The 26,886-nt window shown below is 42.8% G+C and overlaps 1 protein-coding gene across 4 annotated transcripts in view; it reads left to right on the top strand.

Moving 5' to 3' along the window:
• The window catches only part of KAT6B (lysine acetyltransferase 6B), a 373,094-nt gene that overhangs the window by 264,371 nt on the left and 81,837 nt on the right, over nt 1-26,886 (top strand). For all 4 annotated transcript variants that reach the window (XM_040435104.1, XM_040435105.1, XM_040435107.1 and 1 more), the window contains 3 exons: nt 2,827-2,942; nt 13,604-13,745; nt 26,360-26,521. In XM_040435104.1, coding sequence (XP_040291038.1) covers nt 2,827-2,942; nt 13,604-13,745; nt 26,360-26,521 — 420 coding nt within the window. The remainder of the gene's footprint in view (nt 1-2,826; nt 2,943-13,603; nt 13,746-26,359; nt 26,522-26,886) is intronic.

The raw sequence follows: 26,886 nt of genomic DNA on the forward strand, positions 1-26,886 counted from the left end.
TGGGGTGTCATTTTACATATACCCATGCTGGGTGAGAGAAATATCTTGGTCAAATGCCAACTTTGTATAAAAAAATGGGAAAAGTTGTCTTTTGCCAAGATATTTCTCTCACCCAGCATGGGTATATGTAAAATGACACCCCAAAACACATTCCCCAACTTCTCCTGAATACGGCGATACCACATGTGTGACACTTTTTTGCAGCCTAGGTGGGCAAAGGGGCCCATATTCCAAAGAGCACCTTTAGGATTTCACAGGTCATTTACCTACTTACCACACATTAGGGCCCCTGGAAAATGCCAGGGCAGTATAACTACCCCACAAGTGACCCCATTTTGGAAAGAAGACACCCCAAGGTATTCCGTGAGGGGCATGGCGAGTTCCTAGAATTTTTTATTTTTTGTCACAAGTTAGTGGAAAATGCTTATTTTTTTTTTTTTTTTTTTTTTCATACAAAGTCTCATATTCCACTAACTTGTGACAAAAAATAAAAAGTTCCATGAACTCACTATGCCCATCAGCGAATACCTTGGGGTCTCTTCTTTCCAAAATGGGGTCACTTGTGGGGTAGTTATACTGCCCTGGCATTCTAGGGGCCCAAATGTGTGGTAAGGAGTTTGAAATCAAATTCTGTAAAAAATGACCTGTGAAATCCGAAAGGTGCTCTTTTGAATATGGGCCCCTTTGCCCACCTAGGCTGCAAAAAAGTGTCACACATCTGGTATCTCCGTAATCGGGAGAAGTTGGGGAATGTGTTTTGGGGTGTCATTTTACATATACCCATGCTGGGTGAGAGAAATATCTTGGCAAAAGACAACTTTTCCCATTTTTTTATACAAAGTTGGCATTTGACCAAGATATTTATCTCACCCAGCATGGGTATATGTAAAAAGACACCCCAAAACACATTCCTCAACTTCTCCTGAATACAGAGATACCAGATGTGTGACACTTTTTTGCAGCCTAGGTGGGCAAAGGGGCCCACATTCCAAAGAGCACCTTTCGGATTTCACAGGTCATTTACCTACTTACCACACATTTGGGCCCCTAGAATGCCAGGGCAGTATAACTACCCCACAAGTGACCCCATTTTGGAAAGAAGAGACCCCAAGGTATTCGCTGATGGGCATAGTGAGTTCATGGAAGTTTTTATTTTTTGTCACAAGTTTGTGGAATATGAGACTTTGTATGAAAAAAAAAATTAAAAAAAAAATCATCATTTTCCACTAACTTGTGACAAAAAATAAAAAATTCTAGGAACTCGCCATGCCCCTCACGGAATACCTTGGGGTGTCTTCTTTCCAAAATGGGGTCACTTGTGGGGTAGTTATACTGCCCTGGTATTCTAGGGGCCCAAATGTGTGGTAAGGAGTTTGAAATCAAATTCAGGAAAAAATGAGGAGTGAAATCCGAAAGGTGCTCTTTGGAATATGGGCCCCTTTGCCCACCTAGGCTGCAAAAAAGTGTCACACATCTGGTATCCCCGTACTCAGGAGAAGTTGAGGAATGTGTTTTGGGGTGTCTTTTTACATATACCCATGCTGGGTGAGATAAATATCTTGGTCAAATGACAACTTTGTATAAAAAAATGGGAAAAGTTGTCTTTTGCCAAGATATTTCTCTCACCCAGCATGGGTATATATAAAATGACACCCCAAAACACATTCCCCACCTTCTCCTGAGTACGGAGATACCAGATGTGTGACACTTTTTTGCAGCCTAGGTGGGCAAAGGGGCCCATATTCCAAAGAGCACCTTTCGGATTTCACAGGTCATTTTTTACAGAATTTGATTTCAAACTCCTTACCACACATTTGGGCCCCTAGAATGCCAGGGCAGTATAACTACCCCACAAGTGACCCCATTTTGGAAAGAAGAGACCCCAAGGTATTCGCTGATGGGCATAGTGAGTTCATAAAACTTTTTATTTTTTGTCACAAGTTAGTGGAATATGAGACTTTAAGAAAAAATAAAATAAAAAAAAAATCATAATTTTCCGCTAACTTGTGACAAAAAATAAAAAGTTCTATGAACTCACTATGCCCATCAGCGAATACCTTAGGGTGTGTACTTTCAGAAATGGGGTCATTTGTGGGGTGTTTGTACTGTCTGGGCATTGTAGAACCTCAGGAAACATGACAGGTGCTCAGAAAGTCAGAGCTGCTTCAAAAAGCGGAAATTCACATTTTTGTACCATAGTTTGTAAACGCTATAACTTTTACCCAAACCATTTTTTTTTTACCCAAACATTTTTTTTTTATCAAAGACATGTAGAACTATAAATTTAGAGCAAAATTTCTATATGGATGTCGTTTTTTTTTGCAAAATTTTACTACTGAAAGTGAAAAATGTCATTTTTTTGCAAAAAAATCGTTAAATTTCGATTAATAACAAAAAAAGTAAAAATGTCAGCAGCAATGAAATACCACCAAATGAAAGCTCTATTAGTGAGAAGAAAAGGAGGTAAAATTCATTTGGGTGGTAAGTTGCATGACCGAGCAATAAATGGTGAAAGTAGTGTAGGTCAGAAGTGTAAAAAGTGGCCTGGTCTTTCAGGGTGTTTAAGCACTGGGGGCTGAGGTGGTTAAACCACGCTTACTTTTGCACTGGCCACTAAACTTAATAGACGCCACTTCTTCTGTACAGAGCACTTTACTGCAGTTATATATTATTCTAAATCTGCCTGTAATGATAAGGAGATTACACCTCTTTGTATAGATAAGTCAAGAGCACTGAGTTCTCCATGCTGCAGTATTTCTATGTACATTGTTTTCTGGATTCTCTTCTATGCCTTTCTAAATTATATACTTTTTCCATCTTTGTTAGAAAATGGGATGCAAAGCTCTGGGTGACCATACTGGCCGATATCCCTCAGTCATTGAATTTGGAAAATATGAAATTCAGACATGGTATTCCTCGCCTTACCCACAGGAATATGCAAGGTATGACTTTAATGCGCCGGCCATTTACTAATTTTACTAATCGCTTTGTTTGAAAACTACACAATGTGACTTTACAAAGCTGGGATATTCCCATCTCTGCCTTGAAAGGCTAAGATGGGTCAATCCCTTTTAATTGATTTATGGAAACTATAAATAGCTTGGTTTCTTAGATGAAACGCATAGCGTGTTAAAGGGAATGTGTAATTAGAAAATGATCTATTGTTTACATCAATGTTTTATGTTAAAGTTTAGAAAAAAACTATTCAGTGTCAAAGTCCACATCACATGCAACAGAAATCTTCCAGGTTTATGGCACTGTTTATGGCACAGTTGCAGAAAGAATTTGTCCCATTGAATGGTGAATCCTCATGCAGATCTGTGCAAACCTTCAAGGAATCAAGTTTAAAATAGAACTCTCGCAAAAAATTGTGTTCACTGACCTGCTAGAAAGGTACATGATGTAATCTGTAGTGATGTAATCTTCTTACCAGTGTCTGTATCTGTGAGTTATACCTCCCTAATGCTTCTCAACTGTGTCATGTGACCAGCAATCAGACTCTCCAAATGACACAGCATCTTATGTGTGGACAGGAAGTCAGTTTCTCTATATATTCCTATAGGAGCCTCAATGTCAGTGTCTGAGATCAGAGAGTTGGTCACATGACACAGCTAGAGGGAATAGCTCACAAATACAGTCACTAGTGAGATTACCTTCACTACAGATTACATCATGTACCTTTCTAGCAGTTCAGAGAATACATTTTTTTGTGGTAGTTCTACTTTAAACCTTAGATTTATGTCAAGAATCTTGTAGTAAAATATATGTCAGATTTGCAATATGTGTGAACATAACCTAATAATAGACTGAGACCTGTTCTGTAGAGATCTGAGGCAGGAGTACAATGAAGGTTATCAACTATACAGTGGATATAAAAAGTCTACTCACCCCTTTTAAAATGTCTGATTGTAAAAAAATGAGACAAAGATAAATCATTTGAGAACTAGTTCCACCTTTAATGTGACCTATAAACTGTGCCACTCAATTGAAAAACAAACTAAAATATTTTAGGTGGAGGGAAGAAAAAAATAAAAAATAAAAATGTGGTTACATAAGTGTGCACACCCTCTTATAACTGGGGATGTAGCTGTGTTCAGAATTAAGCAATCACATTCCAAATCATGTTAAATAGGAGTCAGCATACACCTGCCATCTTTTCAAGTGCCTCTGATTAACCCCAAATAAAGTCTAGCTGCTCTAGTTGGTCTTTCCTGAAATTTTCTTAGTTGCATCCCACAGAAAAAGCCATGGTCCACAGAGAGCTTCCAAAGCATCAGAGGGCTCTCATTGTTAAAAGGTATCAGTCAGGAGAAGGGTTCAAAAGAATTTCCAAGGCATTAGATATACCATAGAACACAGTGAAGACAGTCATCATCAAGTGGAGAAAATATGGCACAACAGTGACATTACCAAGAACTGGACGTCCTTCCAAAATTGATGAAAAGACTAGAAGAAAACTGGTCTGGGAGGCTACCAAGAGGCCTACAGCAAAATTAAAGGAGCTGCAGGAATATGTGTAAGTGCAAGTACCGGCTGTGTGGTACGTGTGACAAGAATCTCCCATATTCATCATATGTCTGGGCTATGGGGTAGAGTGGCAAGACGAAAGCCTTTTCTTACTAAGAAAAACATCCAAGCCAGGCTACATTTTGCAAAAACACATCTGAAGTCTACCAAAAGCATGTGGGAAAAGGTGTAATGGTCTAATGAAACCAAGGTTGAACTTTTTGGCCATAATTCACTAAAAGAACACCATACCCACAGTGAAGCGTGGTGGTGGCAGCATCATGCTTTGGGGCTGTTTTTCTTCAGCTGGAACTGGGCCTTAGTTAAACTAGAGGGAATTATGAACATTTCCAAATACCGGTCAATATTCGCACAAAACCTTCAGGCTTCTGCTAGAAAGCTGAACATGAAGAGGAACTTCATCTTTCAGCATGACAACGACCCAAAGCATACATCCAAATCAACAAAGGAATGGCTTCACCAGAAGAAGATTAAAGTTTTGGAATGGCCCAACCAGAGCCCAGACCTTAATCCGATTGAAAATCTGTGGGGTGATCTGAAGAGGGTTGTGCACAGGAGATGCCCTCGCAATCTGACAGTTTTGGAGTGTTTTTGCAAATAAGAGTGGGCAAATCTTGCCAAGTCATATTGTGCCATGTTGATAGACTCATATCCAAAAAGACTGAGTGCTGTAATAAAATCAAAAGGTGCTTCAACAAAGTATTAGTTTAAGGGTGTGTACACTTATGCAACCATATTATTTTATTTTTATATTTTTTCTTCCCTCTACCTAAAAGATTTCAGTTTGTTTTTCAATTGAGTTGTACAGGTTATAGCTCACATTAAAGGTGGAAAAAGTTCTGAAATGATTTATCTTTCTAATTTTTTTACATCACAGAAACCTGACATTTTAACAAGGGTGTGTAGACTTTTTATATCCACTGTATATAAATTGCACAATGATCAACCACTGACTATAAGTGATGCTCACAACTCTTCCTCCCTGCACAATGACCTCTACATAGGTCATAGAGCTTGCTGAGAGCACTGTGTCACTCTAAGTTAATGAAGCTGCTGTAAGGCCCCTTTCACACGGGCGAGTATTCCGCGCGGATGCGATGCGTGAGTTGAATGCATTGCACCCGCACTGAATACCGACCCATTCATTTCACATGAGCGGTGATTTTCACGCATCACTTGTGCGTTGCGTGAAAATCGCAGCATGCTCTATATTGCGCGTTTTTAACGCAACGCAGGCCCCATAGAAGTGAATGGGGTTGCGTGAAAATTGCAAGCATCCGCAAGCAAGTGCGGATGCGGTGCGATTTTCACGCACGGTTGCTAGGAGACGATCGGGATGGAGACCCGATCATTATTATTTTCCCTTATAACATGGTTGTAAGTGAAAATAATAGCATTCTGAATACAGAATGCATAGTAAAATAGCGCTGGAGGGGTTAAAAAAAATAAAAATAATAATTTAACTCGCCTTAGTCCACTTGATCGCGATGCCGGCATCTCCGTCTGTCTCCTTTGCTGAACAGGACCTGTGGTGAGCATTCATTACAGGTAAAGGACCTGTGGTGACATCACTCCGGTCATCACATGATCAATCACATGATCTTTTACCATGGTGATGGATCATGTGATGACCGGAGTGACGTCACCACAGGTCCTTTACCTGTAATGAATGCTCACCACAGGTCCTGTTCAGCAAAGGAGACAGAAGGAGATGCCGGCATCGCGATCAAGTGGACTAAGGTGAGTTAAATTATTATTTATTTATTTTTTAACCCCTCCAGCGCTATTTTACTATGCATTCTGTATTCAAAATGCTATTATTTTCCCTTTATAACCATGTTATAAGGGAAAATAATACAATCTACAGAACACCGATCCCAAGCCCGAACTTCTGTGAAGAAGTTCAGGTTTGGGTACCAAACATGCGCGATTTTTCTCACGCGCGTGCAAAATGCATTACAATGTTTTGCACTCGCGCGGAATAATCGCGGGTGTTCCCGTAACGCACCAGCACCTTTTCCCGCAACGCCCGTCTGTAAGAGGCATAAAGCATTTCTCTGAAGGCTGTTAACAGAGGCTCAGGCAAGATGACTGTCCCTTAATCTACAGAAAATGGAATAGAAAAAATTCTGTTATCTGAAACTAAAAGCAGACTACAATAAAAGCATATGTATTAGTATTTGGTTTTCAGTTATTAAATCCATAGGGGGAAATTTATTAACAGATATACACCACAAGAGTGGCATATGTAAGTCGCAGATTTTGTTGCACTACATTTTGCTGCAAAATCTGAAAATGTTCCCTACTCATGCCACTTTTCCGAGGTGGAGATAAAGGGGGATGTGGCATGGGCAGGGGAGCAGGTAGGCCCGGCTCATTTATCATCAAAATGGCTTAAATAAACTCGAGCAAGGTAGCTGGTGTTGCACAGCCTGCTGTAGGGAGCGCCAAAGTTAAAGGTGTTCTCCGGGAATTAAGAAAATTAAATATATTCCTAAATACCTTTCATTAGTTATAATGGCTCGTTTTGTCTAGGGAGCAATAATTAGGAGAAATAAAATGGCTACCGTCCTTTTAGTGCACACACAACCTGTCCTAATCTCACAGCAGGACATGTTACTTCAAGACACTGAGCTAAAGAGCTGCCTCATCCTCCTCTCTGCTCTGTTTGTCAGTATACAGCTGATAAGATCTTTAGTTTAATTTCTGTAAGAATGGAGTTCATGAGGAGACATGAAGTACAGAGGGGAGGGTGGGGATCATGAGCAGCAGCTATTATATGCAGTCTCCATTACCACAGCCCACAGTCTGTCCTGTTTGTACGTCATGTCTCATCATGAACGTCATTCCTACAGAGATTCAACTGAAGATCTTGTCATCTGTATTCAGGATCCTTACCCCTGACAGGTAGAGCAGAGATGGAACAGCTATTTAGCTCAGTGATGTGAAGTAACTTGTACTGCTGATTAGTGTTTATGTGTGCACTAATAGAATGGCAGTCATTTTATTTCCCTTAATGATTCTTCCCTAGACAACATGAGCCATTATAAATAATGAAAGGTTTTTGGAAATGTATTTATTATAAAGTAATATTTAAGTATTTTCATTTTCTTAATTCCTCGAGAACCCCTTTAAGTAGAGGTCTGCGCCTGTACATAACTTTAACACATCCTCCAACAGCACAGAAGGACTTAATAAACATCCCTCATTGATTGATTTCTGATTAGATCTGTTCCTGGGCATGAAACATGTTTGTGAGTTATCCCCTCTCTTCTGCTTCTTAGCTGTGGCATGTGGCATGTGACCATGTGACCAACACTCAGACTTTACAAATAACACAACTTATGTGTGGACAGGAATCTTCAATGTCAGTGTCATAGGAATGATTAGAGAAGTTACTGACTTCCTGTCCTTTGCCAGTTGGAGATCAGAGAGTTGGTCACATGACACAGCTAAGGATCAGAAGAGAGGTTATAGCTCACCAATACAGACACTGGTAAGAAGATTACCTTCACTACAAATTACATAATGCACCTTTCTAACAGGTCATAGAAATTTTTTTGTGGGAGTGCTACTTTAAAGGCTATGTACACCTTCTGGGGCCATTTTTTTAAGAATGCGTTTTACTCATTTTGGGCTAAAAATATATTTTTTAATTTGTCTTTATTAATAATATTGAGCCTTTCTGTTACAAATTGTTAACTGTTTTTCTTTCTGTGTGAATGGTACTTTTCACTTTCACTTTGTACCAGTCATCTAATAAACCTTATCTCTAAATTACTAAAAGATCATAAACACTTTATTTAAAGCTGGATTTACACGGGCCGATTGTCGAAAGAAACGTTCCGTTCCGACAGTTGGCTGTTTGTTCAGTGATTGAAACCGCTACATTTACATTTGCATTTTTATCAGTAAGATAAGAATTGAGCTATAATGAGTGTTTATAAGGTCAAAGATCACAGATAAGGAGCCAGCTGCCAGACATCCTGTTGCTAGATAAACTCAAGACTGCATAAAGGCAGTGGTTCAAAATTTTTAATAAAGAACATTTGAAAATGAGTCAGTGCAATAATAAAATAAAATTTCCCCCAAAGGTGTACATAGCCTTTAAATCTTAGAGTGCAGTTTGCATGGTCTGTACCATATTGCAGTTTGCAAAGAAATGGATTCACACCTATTGAACCTAGGCAGAATCCAGATAGAAAGGAAGTGTTCTCCTCATTTTTATTTCTGTTCTAATGAGTAGAAATATTTTTTACCGCTGCCTCAGTTTCATCTCATACTTGCAGGGAAATGTTAGTCAATTTGTTTTCCAAAATAACAGTACTGCGTCTTCTACTATTATTACTGGATTGTAGTAAGTGGGACCTGTAAATGTAAATACTGTTCAGTAACTAGACAGATAATAGGTTATAGTACTGTAGTAGATAAATTATAGAAAATGTGCTTGTTAGGTGTATGCTAACTAACACCGATCCATATCCAACCAATCAGAATTGTTTGATATTTATTTCTCATATCGCAAATCCCCATTATCAACCAGTGTGTATGGCTGGCATAAAAGAGGCAAAGTAGTACATGAGATCCAACGGGTTATCCCAGCGATTGCATTTTTGGGAACTGTCTGTACCCTTGTGTTTATTGAAAGCACTATGGAAAATGCCCCAAAAGCCTATTAACTGATGTAGTTCTAGTCTCTGTCTTCTGATCCTGCGCTGCGTGCAGTAAATGTCTGAACTGTGCTCCTCTGCTTAGGAGAAAAACAGCTGTTTGATAATGGAGCACTGACGAATAAGTGCTTTTGGGAATTTTAGTGCTGTGCACTGAGAATTCTTGCCCTATGCAAGAGAAAAAAGTGAGAAAGATCACCTCTGTAGGAAAATAGTGGTGTATTTTAGGGTACATTACAGATAAACAGTTGCAAATAGGAAGGATTAAATGGAGCCTGCCACGTCATTTTCACTAATATACTGTAACTAACAGCATTGCTTTACAGAAGATTGCAAACGCATTCCAAACATACCTGTGTGTACTGAAAAACGTCTCTCAAATGCCCAGCTGGGTGGACTTTGCTGTTCCAAGTGCCAAAAGTAAAGTCCGCCTCCAGCTGGGCTCTTGGAAGCCATTTTTCATTAGAATAAAAATGCTTAGCCTAGACATAGGATAAAGACACAAACTGCACACAGGTATGTTTGGAATATGTTTGCCATCTTCTATGGGGCAGTGCTCTTAATTATATTAGTGAAAATGACAGACTCCCTTTAAAGGGCTTCTGTCAGCCCACTAAACCGTTTTTTTTTTTTTTTTGCTTAATAATAACCCCTACACTGCGATTTATCCATACATAAGTAAAATAAGAATTTTGGTTCAGTAGAATTTGCTAAAACCCTATTTTTATAATATGTAAATTACCTTGCTACCAGCAAGTAGGGCGGCTACTTGCTGGTAGCAGCCGCATCCTCCGATAGTAATGACGCCCCCTCTGCTTGTTGATTGACAGGGCCAGCGGACGGGATCTTTCTCCGCTGGCCCTGCCTGTTTTTATTCAATATCTGGCGCCTCCGCCGCGGCCGTACCTATCTTCAATCGGCGCAGGCGCACTGAGAGGCGGCCACTCACTCGGCCGCTTCATCCTCAATGCGCCTGCGCCGATGACGTCACATCTACACCCGGCGCAGGCGCATTGAGGATGGAGCGGCCGAGTGAGTGGCCGCCTCTCAGTGCGCCTGCGCCGATTGAAGATAGGTACGGTCGCGGCGCAGGCGCCAGATATTAAATGAAAACAGGCAGGGCCAGCAGAGAAAGATCCCGTCCGCTGGCCCTGTCAATCAACAAGCAGAGGGGGCGTCATTACCATCGGAGGATGCGGCTGCTACCAGCAAGTAGCCGCCCTACTTGCTGGTAGCAAGGTAATTTACATATTATAAAAATAGGGTTTTAGCAAATTCTACTGAACCAAAATTCTTATTTTACTTATGTATGGATAAATCGCAGTGTAGGGGTTATTATTAAGCAAAAAAAAAAAAAACGGTTTAGTGGGCTGACAGAAGCCCTTTAAGGATTATATTTGTAAACATTGGGGGTCATTTATGAAACAGAAATACACCATATGCAATGGTCCTTTGCTTCACGATATGCAACTTTTCCCCACTCACGCCATTTCTAAAAGAAAGTGGGTGTGGTGTGAGTAGAGAAGGGGACGGCCGGCAGGCCCGTTTGACTTACCATTTTCTACGCCTGTTTTCGGTGTAGAAAATGTTCTAAATGTAAGCCGGCAAGGAAGCTGTCTTTTATATTTAGAAGCGGCTGTGGATCTGCCGAGGTTATTTAGAGTAGATAGTAATATATAGAGGCTCACCCAATCAATAGAAAGTGGTTAAAATTGAAAATAGAAGATGGCAGGCACTCATTATCTGTAACCACCCGCAGACGACGGATGAAAAATATTTTAAGTATATATAAAGGTAAAATCAATATAAAATCAATAAGATACCGATCGAAAAAATGCAAGGAGGATGACAGAGTGGATAAAAAAAGTAGAAAGAAAAAATATGGAACAGAGATGGATATTAATATATATATGAAAAGATACATATTAGATATAGTCATATGGTTACATCAATGTATATTGTCCTTCTAAATAACAATTAAAAGGGTACTGTTCCAGGCGGTTGTCCAAGGAGTAAAAAAATTGTTCAGAAATGTTCATAAATGCATAAGTCCATATAAATAGTGGTTAAATAGTTAAAAAAGATGGCAATGGTTAAAAGGTCAAAGGGATGGTAGGCGTCCTCATGGAGTTATTTCCTACTAAAGTGCAATTTTGTTAGATACAATGAATGGTATACACTCACCTAAAGAATTATTAGGAACACCTGTTCTATTTCTCATTAATGCAATTATCTAGTCAACCAATCACATGGCAGTTGCTTCAATGCATTTAGGGGTGTGGTCCTGGTCAAGACAATCTCCTGAACTCCAAACTGAATGTCAGAATGGGAAAGAAAGGTGATTTAAGCAATTTTGAGCGTGGAATGGTTGTTGGTGCCAGACGGGCCGGTCTGAGTATTTCACAATCTGCTCAGTTACTGGGATTTTCACGCACAACCATTTCTAGGGTTTACAAAGAATGGTGTGAAAAGGGAAAAACATCCAGTATGCGGCAGTCCTGTGGGCAAAAATGCCTTGTGGATGCTAGAGGTCAGAGGAGAATGGGCCGACTGATTCAAGCTGATAGAAGAGCAACGTTGACTGAAATAACCACTCGTACAACCGCGGTATGCAGCAAAGCATTTGTGAAGCCACAACACGCACAACCTTGAGGCGGATGGGCTACAACAGCAGAAGACCCCACTGGGTACCACTCATCTCCACTACAAATAGGAAAAAGAGGCTACAATTTGCACGAGCTCACCAAAATTGGACTGTTGAAGACTGGAAAAATGTTGCCTGGTCTGATGAGTCTCGATTTCTGTTGAGACATTCAAATGGTAGAGTCCGAATTTGGCGTAAACAGAATGAGAACATGTATCCATCCTCTGATGGCTACTTCCAGCAGGATAATGCACCATGTCACAAAGCTCGAATCATTTTAAATTGGTTTCTTGAACATGACAATGAGTTCACTGTACTAAAATGGCCCCCACAGTCACCAGATCTCAACCCAATAGAGCATCTTTGGGATGTGGTGGAACGGGAGCTTCGTGCCCTGGATGTGCATCCCTCAAATCTCCATCAACTGCAAGATGCTATCCTATCAATATGGGTCCAACACCGTATTAGTATGGTGTTCCTAATAATTCTTTAGGTGAGTGTATATAGTGTGGTTGATATTACTTGCTATTACTTCCAAGTATCACTCACTTGCCCCTCACTGTTATTCAGGGTTAGTAGGTTTAGTGCCCACCTCTACTCTGTGGCGTCCCACGTGTGCTGCTGGGGTATACGGAAGTTTTTTACCTCTTTCTTGGAGAATCGAAAGTCATTTGTGTGTAGCTAGGTACACGGATATCTCCTACCTCTCTCCTGGAGAAACGAGGGTCACTGGAGCTGCTCTGTGCTGTTCGCATTGGGCGTCTTGCGTGATCCCGTGGTTCAAAGTTCAAGAGATGTCACGTGTGCCGGCACTACATCCGTGATCTTGCACTCGCACTTCTGCCGTCAGTAGGGCATCGGGAGAGACGTTTCACTGCGGTGTCTGTGTACAGATTGGGTTATCGAATTTTGCTGGGATCGTTTCTCCTATATATCCATAGTTGTAAAGTAGTGGAAATAGTCTACAATAGCAAGTCTAAAACACCGTCTCTGAGTATACTTTACTCCTTCCTCAGTGGTTTCCTGCTGTTTTGTGGTCTCCCTTTTTATAGTCATCTAGGACAAGTGGTTGTCCCAAAAATCTGGAATCCTGTTTTTGCCAAAATCTGTACTGTTCTACTGTTCCTGAGTTATCTTACAGATTTGGTTTATAGGTTATATACATCTTGTGTATTTGCAGCTTCTCCCAAAAAAACGCGGTTGCGTTTTTGGTGCGGTTTTAATGCGTTTTTTCAAAATACTGCGATTTCTGTGTCTAGAGGTGTCATTTACATAATTAGTGTGTAATTCTGTACAGTGGGCTCCTTTTTAAGGTCTTTTTTGTAGGCGGTAATTATACAATTTTTTCAGTGTATATCCTAAGTCTAGCAACGGGATTTTTGTATATATTACATGTGTTATATAGTAAGCATATACATAATGTGTGATATAAAAGGACATAACTTTGGCGGATCCACTGCCAGCGTCTAAAATGACAGTCTTAATAAATGTGCCCCATTGTTTATTTCACAAATCGGATACAGTGAGCTAGGTTCATAATCATGGAAATACCCCCTGAATTGGAGTCTGTAGATTCCTGAAAAATGAAATAATTCTTTCTTATTCTTAATAATAACAGTATAAATCCTGACGTTGTTAGTAATTATATGTTTATTATGTATATATTGAGTCAAATTTATAAATTGCTATACAAAAAGGAGAGAAAAAAGGAACACACAGAATGCAATATTTTTTTTCTTCTTCTTTTTTTTTTAATCATTAGATTACCTAAGCTTTACCTGTGTGAGTTCTGTCTGAAGTATATGAAAAGTAAGACTATCCTCTTGCGACACTTAAAGAAGTGTGGCTGGTTCCACCCGCCTGCCAGTGAAATCTATCGGAAAGATGACCTGTCTGTATTTGAAGTGAGTAATTCCATGTCACTATATTTAACATGTTTCTATTGTCAAATAGCGTAGTTTATTTTTACAGTTTTTCTTTTTTTTTTGATTTAAGCATAGTGTAAAATTCTCATTTGTTGGCAGACAGGTTAGGTAGGTCTCATATTTACTGACCTAGTCAACAACTGAACTTATTGGGAATTTGAGGGCGGCATATACTGATGATGGACACCCTGATGAAAATCTTGGGTCACTGTCAAGGACATCTGTCAGCAGATTTGTACCTACAAAACTGGAAGACCTTTTGCATGTGTGCTTGGCAGCTGAAGGCATCTGTGTTGGTCCCATGGTCATATATGCCCGCACTGCTGTTGAAAATGATGTTTAAATATATGCAACAAGTCTCTAGGAGCTACTGGGGCATTGCTGTTACTCCTAGAGGCTCAGCTCTTTCTGTAACTGCAACGCCCACGGCACTTTGATTGACAGGGCCAGGCCGTGAAAGCATCATCACGCCTGGCCCTGTCAATTAAAGTGGAGACTTGAGCATGCAATCCCCTGATCGCTTATACCATAGACTGCAATAGTATACTCTTATAGTCTGTGATTTTGACAGGCTACCTGTCAAACCATCTGCAAACATGGCTTAACAGGAAGTGTTTGGCAGGCCTGGGAGCCTTCACAAGGCGTTAGTCTGTCATAGGAACTGATTGGAGCACAACGATTTTTCTGTGGTGGCTCTGATCAGGGGACAGACGGAGATGTTATGGTCACTATTGCCGTGGCATCTGAGAGGTAAATTACCGGGATCAAAGTTATCTTATAATGGTCCTTGCCGCTGGCTGTCAGCTGTACTACACAGCCAGTACACGCCACGTATGGTTACATAGTGATGATGTTAAAGGGGTTGTCTAACTTATTAAAAAAGAAAACATTCTCCCTCCCAGGCAAGAATGTTATACGGCACATTACCGCAGAGGCCAATGATTGGCTGCTGCGGTCATGTAGAGTACATAGTCACGTCATTGTCGTAGCCAAGCAAACAAAGCCCGGTTGAAAGGATCGGAGTATCAGCGCTGGAAGCGGCGGGGTGGGTTAGTGTGTGAAATAGGTGAGTATATATTCTGTTATATTTATATGATCATTTCTGCCTGAAGGGACTTTTTTTTTTATAACTTGGACATCTCCTTAGGGTCTATTCACACATCCGCAAAATGAATTCGGATCCGTTCCGCAATGTTGCGGAACAGATCCGGACCCATTCATTTTCAATGGGGCCGGAAAAGATGCGGACAGCACACAGTGTGCTGTCCGCATCCGTACTTCCGTTCCGCAAAAAATAGAACATGTCCTATTCTTGTCCACAGACACGGACAAGAAAAGTCATTTCTATTAAAGTGCCAGCCATGTTCGGTCCGCAAAATGCGGAACGCACATGTCCGGTGTCCATGTTTTGCGGACGTGTGAATGGACCCTTAAACTAGTGACATACCCTTTTGAAGGAGTTCTCTCACCATAATGGCAGGGTCTTCTGCTGATAGTCCAACAGTTGGCAGTTATCACCAGCCAAAGTTGTAGACTATTACTTCTTCTACTGTGACTGCTTTATTAAAATGTAGTATAAGGATGGGCCAGGTCTGCCACAGATACTTGTATGATTTTACTAGTCTATGACATAAAGTCATGATTTTATGAAAGACACGAAGGCGAGTATTGCATAGTCTCTCTTTACTGACAAACCACAGCAGCAAAGAAAAACATACTGAAATTAACATATCACCATAGCAACAGACCCTCCTCTCCTGAGCCCCTATATAGTGTCCTTGGGCCAGGATAGCCTCCTCTTTCTTGTCGGATGTCACACACCAAAAACTGCTTCAACAAGAGAAACCAATTGAACTGCAGTAACTGGAACCGAACACTGGAACTGAACAAGATAACAGCCTGGATGCACTTCAGGAACAGCAGACCAGATATTCATCCTGCGAAAATATAAAGTGCATGAAGAGTGTGTTAACACCCGCTGAGGTACATGAGTATGCAGAAGGATAAAATACAATCACAATAATCTGGAAATTATCAACATATGCAGTGTAAAAGACAACAATCCCAACTATTCCCAAGGGAGGGAACTTAAGAGTGGTGGGCAATACTCGCCTCCGTGTCTTTCATAAAATCATGACTTTAGGTCATAGACTAGTAAAATCATACAATTTTTATTTCAAGACACGGAGGCTCCTATTGCAGGTTCAAATCTGTGCAATAATCGAGGAAAAAGCGTGTTGTTGAGGACGAAAATAAAACTCTCTAAAAGTAGAAACCCTGGACCAATCAGCAATCTTCATGATATCCTCCAAACGAGCGCCAGCAACAAGCATAGAAGTGGAGAAAGCGCCTCGAGTAGAGTGGGCGGTAAAAACGGAAGTGTCCACTTTTGCCAAGGTCATGATCCATTTGACCCAGCGTGGTGCTAGTGACAGGAGCGAACGGCCGACGATAGGAAAGGAATAACTGCGGGGAGTCACTAGAACGATGTCGGGAAGTTCTTGCCTCGTATTCTTGAAAACAAGCAACCGGGCAAAGAGCCGGAACAGTTGGAAAACTCGGATACACGGCGGAACGGATTTGTGTCTTGGTCCGACGAGTGATATTAAAGACAACACTCTCGGGAGAGAAGGATCTGGCATCATAGTCCAGAGCCCGGACGTCCGACACTCTCTTTCAAGATATGAGGCAGAATAAGGTGACGAGCTTAGCCGACAACTGACGTAGGGAAAGGTCTGAATTGGCCGGCCAAGAGGAGAAAAGAGACAAAACCAAAAAAACATCCCACGAAGAGGAAAAACGGGGTCTGGGAGGACGGGATAACCTGAAACCCTTCAGCAAGCGACATACCAATGGGTGCTGGCCCGCCGGACGACCTTTGAAACCCTGGTGGAGCAAGGAAATTGCGGATCTGAAGAGGTTGATGGTACGATAGGCTTTTCCTTCCTCAAACAAAGATATCAGGAAATAAAGAATGTCCGTTACAGGGGCTGAAACGGGATCCACACCTCTAGCCAAGCCCCAGCTAGCCCAAGATCTCCAGGCTGCTCTATAGGCTCGTCTCGTGCCGGGAGCCCATGAATTTTACAGAAGTCTTCTAGTTGCCTCCGAAAACTCACCGCCGTCTCTGGAACACCCTAGATTCTGTAGGCCAGAAGTCGTAGGGAGCCGTCCATGAGGAGTGGATGCTGAAGGCCCTCTGGGCCTAGGAGGAGATACGGGGGGGAAGAAGTAATCGTGGAAGGATCAGTAATACCAACAGTTGAGGGAATCACGACTGGGAACTCCAAAAAGGAACGATGAGGACCAGATCGGCTAGTTGATAGCGAACCTGATTGAGGACCCGAGGGATCATCGAGAAGGGGGTAAAGCATAATGTAGAAGACCGGACTAATCCTATCGGAAAGCGTCCTCCGCCTCTGCGTCCGGATCCGGGCGCCATCTGAAGAAGCAGGGAAGTTGCGCGTTCAGGCGGGAAGCAAAGAGGTCGATAGAAAATGGACCCCAGAGTGATGAGATGTTGGAGAATTCCTGAACGTCCAATCTCCAGTCGCTGCCATCCCTGAGATATCGAGCGCTCCAATCCGCCTGAATGTTGTGTAGGCCGGGAAGGTATTACGCTATAACCGTGATATCCTGGTGAAGGCAAAAGGACCAGAACTCCTTGGCCAAATGCGAGAGCATGGCAGAACGAGTCCCTCCCATGGCGTTCACATAACGGACCGCAGAGAAATTGTCCATACATAACCTGATGCAAGCTCTGGCAGTGCCCTTCGTGAAACTGCGAATGGCGAAGGAGCCTGCAAGAAGTTCCAGTGCAATGATGTGGAGAGAGGCCTCGTCCGTCGACCAACGGCCACCGGTGGACACTCCGTCGCAATGTGCTCCCCAGCCGAGGAGGCTGGCGTCCGAAATGCACATGAAATCCGGTCGTGGACCGCAAATTGCCTTCCCGTTCCAAGCCGCGAGGTTGTGGATCCATCACTGGAGCTCATCTCTGGTCTCTGGATCCAAGGAGATCAAGTCCGCGTAAGAGGATCCCACCTGTAGATGGGCAGTCTTCAGCCGCTGAAGGGACCGGTAGTGGAGAGGGGCCGGAAAGACTGCTTGAATGGATGATGAGAGGAGACCGATGATCCGGGACAGATGTCTCAAAGAGAACTGGGGCATGGCTAGAGTCCTGCGTAGATCCTTGCGGATCGCACAAATCTTCGCACTCGGAAGGCTGAGGGTCTCTGCCGTGGAGTCCACCGAGGAACTCCATCGTTTGGGAAAGGATTAAGACCGATTTCTCGAAATTGATGAGGAAACCTATACGGGACAGGAGGTCTATCGTGACGGAGAAGGATAGTTGGATCCTGGGCTAACAGGAGGATGTCGTCCAGGTATACTATTAATCGAATCCCTCGACTGCGGAGCCAAGCCACAGCCGGGCGCATGAGCTTGGTAAAGCGCCATGGGGCTGAGAAAAGGCCGAAAGGTAGGCAGGTGAAGCGCCAAACCTCGTTTTTCAACGAGAAGCAAAGAAGATTTCTGGAGGACTGCAACCGGGACAGTGAGGTCTCTGAGTACATGGATGTCCTCCATCTTGAAATGCCGATATCGGACAAACCTGTTCAGTGGACGTAGGTTGATGACAGGTTGCATCTGGCCGCTCTTCTTGTGGACCAGGAAGATGTTGCTGAGGATGTCCGGTCTCGGGTCCGGGGAGCGTTCGATCGCCTCCTTGCTGTAGAGGTCTGACAGTTCTCTGTCCATGCAGGTTCACACAGCCACTGACAGGATCTGCGGGTGAGGGGGAGGAAAGTGGTGTGGAAGACCCACTAACTCTATGTGGAATCCGAGGACCGTGGACAAGAGTGACACTTTCCAAATGGTTGGCGTGAGCCCGAGTATCCTCTGTAGCCTCTGCGGCTTGGAGTCCCGCGGGAAGGGAAGAAATTGGTCGGTTGTCTTCCGTCCTGGAAGGTGGACCTCTGTCCAAACGAACGGTGGGCGTAGGAGCCTCCACCCGAGGAGTGGGTCTGGAACATGGAGCGACCAGACAGACTGCCCCTAGAGCTGCCGACCCTGGTGGAGACCCGACCCTGGGACACCCTTTTCATAGAGGACTGGGCTTTGCCTAGATCCTTGATAAAGGAGTCGCCGAACAAAAGGCCCTGGGTGTCACGCCCTGCTTCAGTGAGCGCTAGGTTAGCTAGCTTGGGCTCCATTTTGTACAAAATGGACTTACGTTGCTCAATTGAGAGTAACGTGTTAACGTTCCTGGCAATGCATATTGCGCGTTGGTCCACTAGTTCCAAAAACGTCCAGGTGTTTATCCTGGCATGCCTTGAGGGCTGACTCTAGTCCCCTACGGGGATTCCACCCTGATTTTGATAAAAATTGGGCCATTTTGGGGTTCACTATGGGGGTGTTGCAAATCTTTTTGGCCACAAGGGGTCGCGGGCATTCGGCCCGTAATTTGTTACGAGCCTCCTTGCTGAGAGGACAGCGAACCCGTGCCTCTAAATATTGGGCTACATGGTCCATGGGGATCCATTCCGCAGACCTGGGGTGGTGTAGGGCATCGGTCGAAAAGCGGCTCACCCGAAGGGTCGGTTAAAGAGACCGCTGGGGTCGGCGTGGGCACGGAACCAGAGGTTCCTGCGGACGGACCTGATAGAATTGGGGTTGGAAGTTGGGAAGGCGATCCGGACAGGGTCTCATCCGGTGCCTCAAGGTCCTCGAACCCGGCCTCCTCATCAGAGCTGATATCAGAATCGGTCTCGGCCATAGTCTGTGCTCTGGCACATTTCCAGTTCCGCGCCTTTTCTGCCTGGCGTGGTAAGGCTCATTTGCGCGGATTCAGCGCATTCTCATGGGTGGCTAATGACACACCAATCGCATTGTTTCTGGAGGCATGAGGAACCGTAGGTGGGGGTGAGGCTGATTCCCTGGGAGGAAGAGCCCTAAGGGCCTCAGAAATAGATTGGGAGAGAGTCTGGGACATGGATCCCAAAGCAACAAATATGGCTTCAGATATGGATCGCTGCAAGACGTCCGCCCAGGACATCTGAGCAGAGGGTGTAACAGAAACCTCATGGGGAGGATGAGGTGGGAGAGCATCTGGGCATATGCAGCTGAGACATGGTTGAAGGGGTGAGATCAGACCCAAAGTAATAGACTGCCAGGTTAGGGGGCCGAACTAGGGACACTGCACAATAGACAGTTTACAGTAATGGCAGGAACTACTGCTTTATATATAGCAGCGCTGGAGAAGGGGATGTACTGACCAGGAGAAAAGGAAGAGGGTAAGCTAGGGAGAGTTTCCCAGTAATCTCTAACCGAAGCACGCCAGAAAAGCCGTAGTCCGCCGTTAGGAAGGGGCGTGGCCGGGAACAAGCGAGAAAGCGCGCGAAAAAACAGTAAAGGGGAAGGAGAGAACCCGGGAAGAAGCCGGGAACATGGCCGTCAAAATCGTGGTGGCTGCCGAAATCTCGTGAGATCTCGGCCGCGATGCAAGGCGTATAGAGGGAGAAAGCCTGACAGAGGAGAGCGATGACCGAAGGGGGAAGCGAGAGGAACGGAAGGACCAGAGAGGACAAGCAGAGCAGGGGAAGTAAGTGACAGCCGGCAGTAGAGGGAGGGCACGAGAGCACAGAAGAGAAGGGGTATATATATCCAAAACCTATAAACCCCATCATAAGATAAGAACTGTACTTATCTGTGGCAGCAGCAAAGAAAGAGGAGGTTCTCCTAGCCCATGGACACTATATAGGGGCTCTGGAGGGGAGGGCCTGTTGCTATGGTGATATGTTGATTTCAGTATGTTTTTCTTTGCTGCTGTGGTTTGTTAGTAAAGAGAGACTATGCAATAGGAGCCTCCGTGTCTTGAAATAAAATTAGCAGCTCATAGCGCTTATAGGAGAAGGTCTCGAGCGAGAAGACCCCTCTTTCTGACATATATCTGCCCTAATAAGGTGTATGAAAGAAGTATGGCTTTGTATTGGCCATGTATATTTAAATCCTACGAACAGTTGTGTTTTATAGTTAACAATCATAGCACTAATGTGAAGTTTGACACAAGTAGTAAAAATATACTAGAAAACCTGCAGGTATTTCAAATGCAAGGGCACTTTAAGTGTCAAAAAGAGGACCGGACAACATTTTATAGATTTTAGCCACTCTACTGTCCAACTTCACGTCAGAGTAATTTTGAGTTTGTAAAAATATACAAGGCTACTACATTCAAAGATTTTAATTTCTCCAAAAAACACAAAAGTGGTTAGGATACATTTCTTAAATACATAGCCATTTATTATGAATTTTTTACCACTTTATGGCGTAGTCATGTAGCAGATTTTGTTGCAATGGTTGTGCAGCAAAAGATGGGACTTTTTGTCACTTATGCCACTTTTCCAGAGTGCCGAGAAAAGGCGGAGTGGTGTGGGCAGAGAGAAGGGCAGGCCAGCGGTCCTGTCTCTTTTATTATTTTCCTTGCTAGTTTTTGCCGTGGAAAATAACTTGACTCTACGCCAGCAAGGCGTGATAAAGAGAGGTCTTCGTTAGCTCAGTCAGTCACATTTAATTCATGTGGATTATACCGGTGAAACTCGAAAAATTAGAATATCGTGCAAAAGGTAATTTATTTCAGCAATGCAAATTAAAAGGAATTGCATTAATGCAGCTTAAAATTAGAGTTTTGTGAAAAGATTCAATATTATAGGCTCAATATAATCAATAATTAATCCATATCCCCTAAGCAAAGGGTACCTCAAAACTGAGACTTTGGGGTTTCATAAGCTGTAAGCCATAATCATCCAAATTATAACAAATAAAGGCTTGAAATATCTCGCTTTGCATGTAATGAGTCTATCTCATATGTTAGTTTCACATTTTAAGTTGCATTACTGAAATAAATGAACTTTGCACGATATTCTAATTTTTCGAGTTTCACATGCATATTCTTCTGCTTGGTGTTGCAGACTTGTGGAAAAACGCAGTGAGTTTCACTGGAGCCTGGTGTTTTCTTATTCTCCCCATCGTAGGACAGAAGATAGAATCAATGTCTTTCATAAAAGAAGTGTTAGGTTAGTCGCTTTTTCGGTGCTGCAGACAGATGTCTCAGATTAAGCAGCCGATGCCATCAGTGTGCAAGCCACACACCCCCATTGGTAATTTTTATTAATGTAATTATGCCACTTGCTTAAACTGGAAGTATTAGTATTGTAGTAGTAATTTACAGTCATGTGAAAAAATTAGGACACCCTTTGAAAGCATGTGGTTTTTTGTAACATTTTTAATAAATGGTTATTTCATCTCCGTTTCAACAATACAGAGAGATTAAAGTAATCCAACTAAACAAAGAAAACTGAAGAAAAGTCTTTTCAAGATCTTCTGTAAATGTCATTCTACAAAAATGCCTATTCTAACTGAGGAAAAAGATAGGACACCCTCACATGTATTCCCTCTTAAATTGGCTCAGATCTCACACAGGTATATCACACCAGGTGCACATAATTAGTAGATCGTTACTCTGCATGTTGAATGAGGCTTGCCCTATTTAAACCTCAGACATTTAGTTTGGTGTGCTCCTGACTGTTGAAGTGAGAGTGAGCACCATGGTGAGAGCAAAAGAGCTGTCAGAGGACTTCAGAAAAAAGATTGTAGCAGCCTATGAGTCTGGGAAGGGATTTAAAAAGATCTCAAAAGATTTTGAAATCAGCCATTCCACTGTCCGGAAGATAGTCTACAAGTGGAGGGCTTTCAAAACAACTGCCAACATGCCCAGGACTGGTCGCCCCAGCAAGTTCACCCCAAGAGCAGACCGCAAGATGCTAAAAGAGGTATCCAAAAACCCTAAAGTGTCATCTCGAGAACTACAGCAGGCTCTGGCTACTGTTGATGTAGAAGTACATGCCTCTACAATCAGAAAGAGACTGTACAAGTTTAACTTGCATGGGAGGTGTGCAAGGAGGAAACCTTTGCTTTCCAAGAGAAACATCGAGGCCAGACTGACATTTGCCAGCGATAAAGTTGACAAAGACCAGGACTTCTGGAATAATGTTCTTTGGACAGATGAGTCCAAAATTGAATTATTTGGACACAACAGCAGAGGACATGTTTGGCGTAAACCAAACACAGCATTCCAAGAAAAGAACCTCATACCAACTGTGAAGCATGGAGGTGGAAGTGTCATGGTTTGGGGCTGCTTTGCTGCAGCAGGACCTGGTCAGCTCACCATCATAGAATCCACGATGAATTCTACTGTGTATCAGAAGGTGCTTGAAGAACATGTGAGACCATCAGTTAGAAAATTAAAGCTGAAGCGGAACTGGACCATGCAACATGACAATGACCCAAAACATACTAGTAAATCAACCAAAGATTGGCTGAAAAGGAAGAAATGGAGAGTCCTGGAATGGCCAAGTCAAAGTCCAGATTTGAATCCCATTGAGATGCTGTGGGGTGACTTGAAAAGGGCTGTACGTGCAAGAAACCCCTCAAACATCTCACAGCTGAAAAAGTTCTGCATTGAGGAGTGGGGTAAAATTTCCTCAGACCGATGTCGAAGACTGGTAGATGGCTACAAGAACCGTCTCACTGCAGTTATTTCAGCCAAAGGAGGTAACACTCGCTATTAGGGGCAAGGGTGTCCTATCTTTTTCCTCAGTTAGAATAGGCATTTTTGTAGAATGACATTTACAGAAGATCTTGAAAAGACTTTTCTTCAGTTTTCTTTGTTTAGTCGGATTACTTTAATCTCTCTGTATTGTTGAAACGGAGATGAAATAACCATTTATTAAAAATGTTACAAAAAACCACATGCTTTCAAAGGGTGTCCTAATTTTTTCACAAGACTGTATATATAATCACCATAACAAACATTAACTTTGATATTTAATATAAATGGTCGCTATTTATAATGTGCTATTTTATTTAGCAGATTGTTTTAACCCCCTGTTGACATGTACATTTACATCATAATGGTGTCAGGGGAATATGGAGCAGAATCACAAGCCTGCCCCATACGAGGCGGCTGTTGACTGTGTTATACAGCGGATACCCACTTGTTATGACCGGGATCAGGGGTGCACCTAGCCTATTTGCTGAAACAGCGCTGACCCCCCCTTCCCCAATGACAATTTCTTGATCTAATCCCTTCTCTCCAGCCCTACTGTTAAAGACAAACTAGGAAAACATTACATACAGAGCTACAAAACATACAAGATAATACAGTGCCACATACCTCTTACATCTAGTGACGTCTCCTCTGATGTAGACATTCTCTTTATCTTTATTGTGTTTGTCAATAAAATAATTCCCCCTTCCAATGTGTGCGAGTACAAAAATACCAATACAAAAAATGCTCTCTTATAACTTGTGCCAGAGTACAAAAAAAACAAAAAATTTTTAGTGTTCCCTGTAGAACAAATGTCCCCATAGTGGCCACCATAGAATGTGTGCCAGTACAAAAAATGCTCCCTTATAATGTGCACTAAATACAGAAAATGCTCCCTTATAATGTGCGCTAAATACAAAAAATGCCCCATTATGTGCTAGTACAAAAATTGCTCCCTTATAACATGTCAGTACATAAAAATACCCCCTTTTAGTGCCCCCATTAGAACAGATGTCCCCATTGTGGCCCCCTCATAATGTGTGCCAGTACAAAAATGCTCCTTTTTACAGCTGCAATGTCCCCATAGCGCTTTCTCCAGTTACAAAATAATTACCCCCAACCCATTGTTACCCAACAGCATGCTGCCAAATAAAAATAATAAACTCAAATACTTACACTGTATTGCTGACAGCAGAATGGAGGTAAGACACAGACCTCTTCTAGTCTGTGCCCTGAGCTCTATGCAGCCCGGCTCAGGCAGTGAGATAATGATGACACCGGCCTCTGATAGGCTACAGGAACTAGGACTAAAGCCTATTAGAGGAAACAGTGGGCCAGGGAGACATCGCTCCTGTGCCCCATCGATGCATTGAACTGTATTGCTGTCCTGACTAGAGTGATGCAGTTGAATATGTACAGTAGAGATGAGCGTTTCCATAATGGAAGCGCTCATTGGCCATGGCCCTTTCACTGCCCCCTTCTTGCCCCTACCTGGTGCTGCCTGAGGCAATCGCCTCACCTCGCGTCATTGGCGGTGCACCTCTGACCGGGATTGGAGATAACTCACTTTCCAGTCATTCAAGCCTTCAGATGCTTCCAAAACTCCTCTGTTCGGACCTTGTGGCAAAATCGCAAGCTGCTGACCAGTTGCTGTCGCAGCCTGGAATCTTCTGAAGGTTCCCATGTCTGTATTTGTAAAATATCTAGAAATCTGTCAGAATCTCCATAGACTGCAATAGTATGTTCACTTCCCCTCAGGAGACCAATAATAATAAAAAAAAAAGTTCATAAAAATATATTTAAAAAAGGATTAAAAAAAAAAAAAAAGTCACTCCTATTGCTGATTTTTACATATAAAATTAAAGAATTAAATTGGTATGGTTGTGTCAAGCAATGTCAGAACTAGGGGTGGGCGATATGGATGATATGAATCTGTGCAACGATACAGATTTTGTCCGTATCGCAAATATAGCTGGACCGCGATATGACCATGGAGCGGTAGTGAATTGAAGAAGCTTCTCACCGCTTCGGAGCTCCCGACTCCACACCGCGCTGTACTGGAGTGGCCAGGGCCTGGCGTGCACACAGCATCAGCCCGCTGGCTGACCCTGTGTGTGATGTCAGGTCCTGCAATGCATGCTGGGAAGAAGACACAACACCTGCGGACTGCCTACTCACCAAGCACCCTGCAGGAAAGTTAAGTATAGCGATTCTTCTGGGGAAAGGGGGGGGGGAGGATCTTGTTGCAAAGGATGGCCATGGGGCTTGGGGCTGATGGCACTGGCTCGGGGGGGGGGGGGGGGGTCATATGGCAGATGATGGCAAATGCCACTTTGGGCTGATGGCACTGGCTCTGGGGGACATATGGCAGAATAGATGATGGCAAATGCCACATGGGGCTGATGGCACTGGCTCTGGGGGACATGTCTGATGGCAGTTTTGTAATTTGTATTTTTTGTATACATACACAAGAAAATAATATATTGCAATATATATCGCATATCGCACATGTTTCAAATTATATTGCAATATAGATTTTAGGCCATATCGCCCACCCCTAGTCAGAACTATTAAAATATGAAGGAATTTATCCTCCATGGTGAACACCGTAACAGAAAAAAAGATGCCTGATTTGCAGATTTTTTTGGTTGCCTTGCCCCACACACCCTCCAAAAAACAAAACTAAATAAACAAAAAAGGATCAAAAAGTCCATAGACATGAATATAAAACTATTGTCTGAAACCATGGCAACAAAAAACTTAAAAAACAATGGCGAAATTGCAGATTGTTTTTTCATTTGTAGCCCACAAAGAATTTTTCCCCCTGCAAAAAACAAGCTATGTGAAGGGAAGGCAGGAAGTGAAAAACAAAAATTATTTGTGGTGCCAGGAGATTAAAAATTCCTTAATGCAGAAATGTAATGTCTTTACGTAATAAATAAAACAGCTCTACATGGATATGTACATGAGAAATATGTTTGTTTTTCAGGTGGATGGGAACATCAGCAAAATCTATTGCCAAAATTTATGTTTGCTAGCCAAGCTCTTCCTGGACCACAAAACACTCTATTATGATGTTGAGCCTTTCCTTTTTTATGTCCTCGCCAAAAATGACAAGAAGGGTTGTCATTTAGTTGGATACTTCTCAAAGGTAGGGTTGCAGCTCCAGCTCAAACTAATAACTAATCTTTATACTAGGCTTGAGGGAATGATAGGGGCAAGGCCGAAATTGGCGCTTGCCCCTCATGGTGTCATTGAGACGCATTGTTATGGTATGGCCATGTTTTCTCCCCCCCCTTTCTCTTTTCTCTCCCTGTTTTTCTCCTCAGGTTAAGCTGGCAACTGGACGGCAGGTGATTGGCTCAGGAGGGTTGCTGTCCGGTTGCTGGGCTTAGGCTATTTTTAGCCCGAATCAAGGATTGGCCTGGAGGTTCTGTGGTGGGAACTGGACCACTATTTAAGGTCGGTCACTCACCTGGGTCTTGGCTGTCGGAATCTTCAAGCAAGAAGGAAGCA

This window comes from Bufo bufo, chromosome 6 (genome assembly GCF_905171765.1).
Source record: "Bufo bufo chromosome 6, aBufBuf1.1, whole genome shotgun sequence".
Taxonomy (NCBI): domain Eukaryota; kingdom Metazoa; phylum Chordata; class Amphibia; order Anura; family Bufonidae; genus Bufo; species Bufo bufo.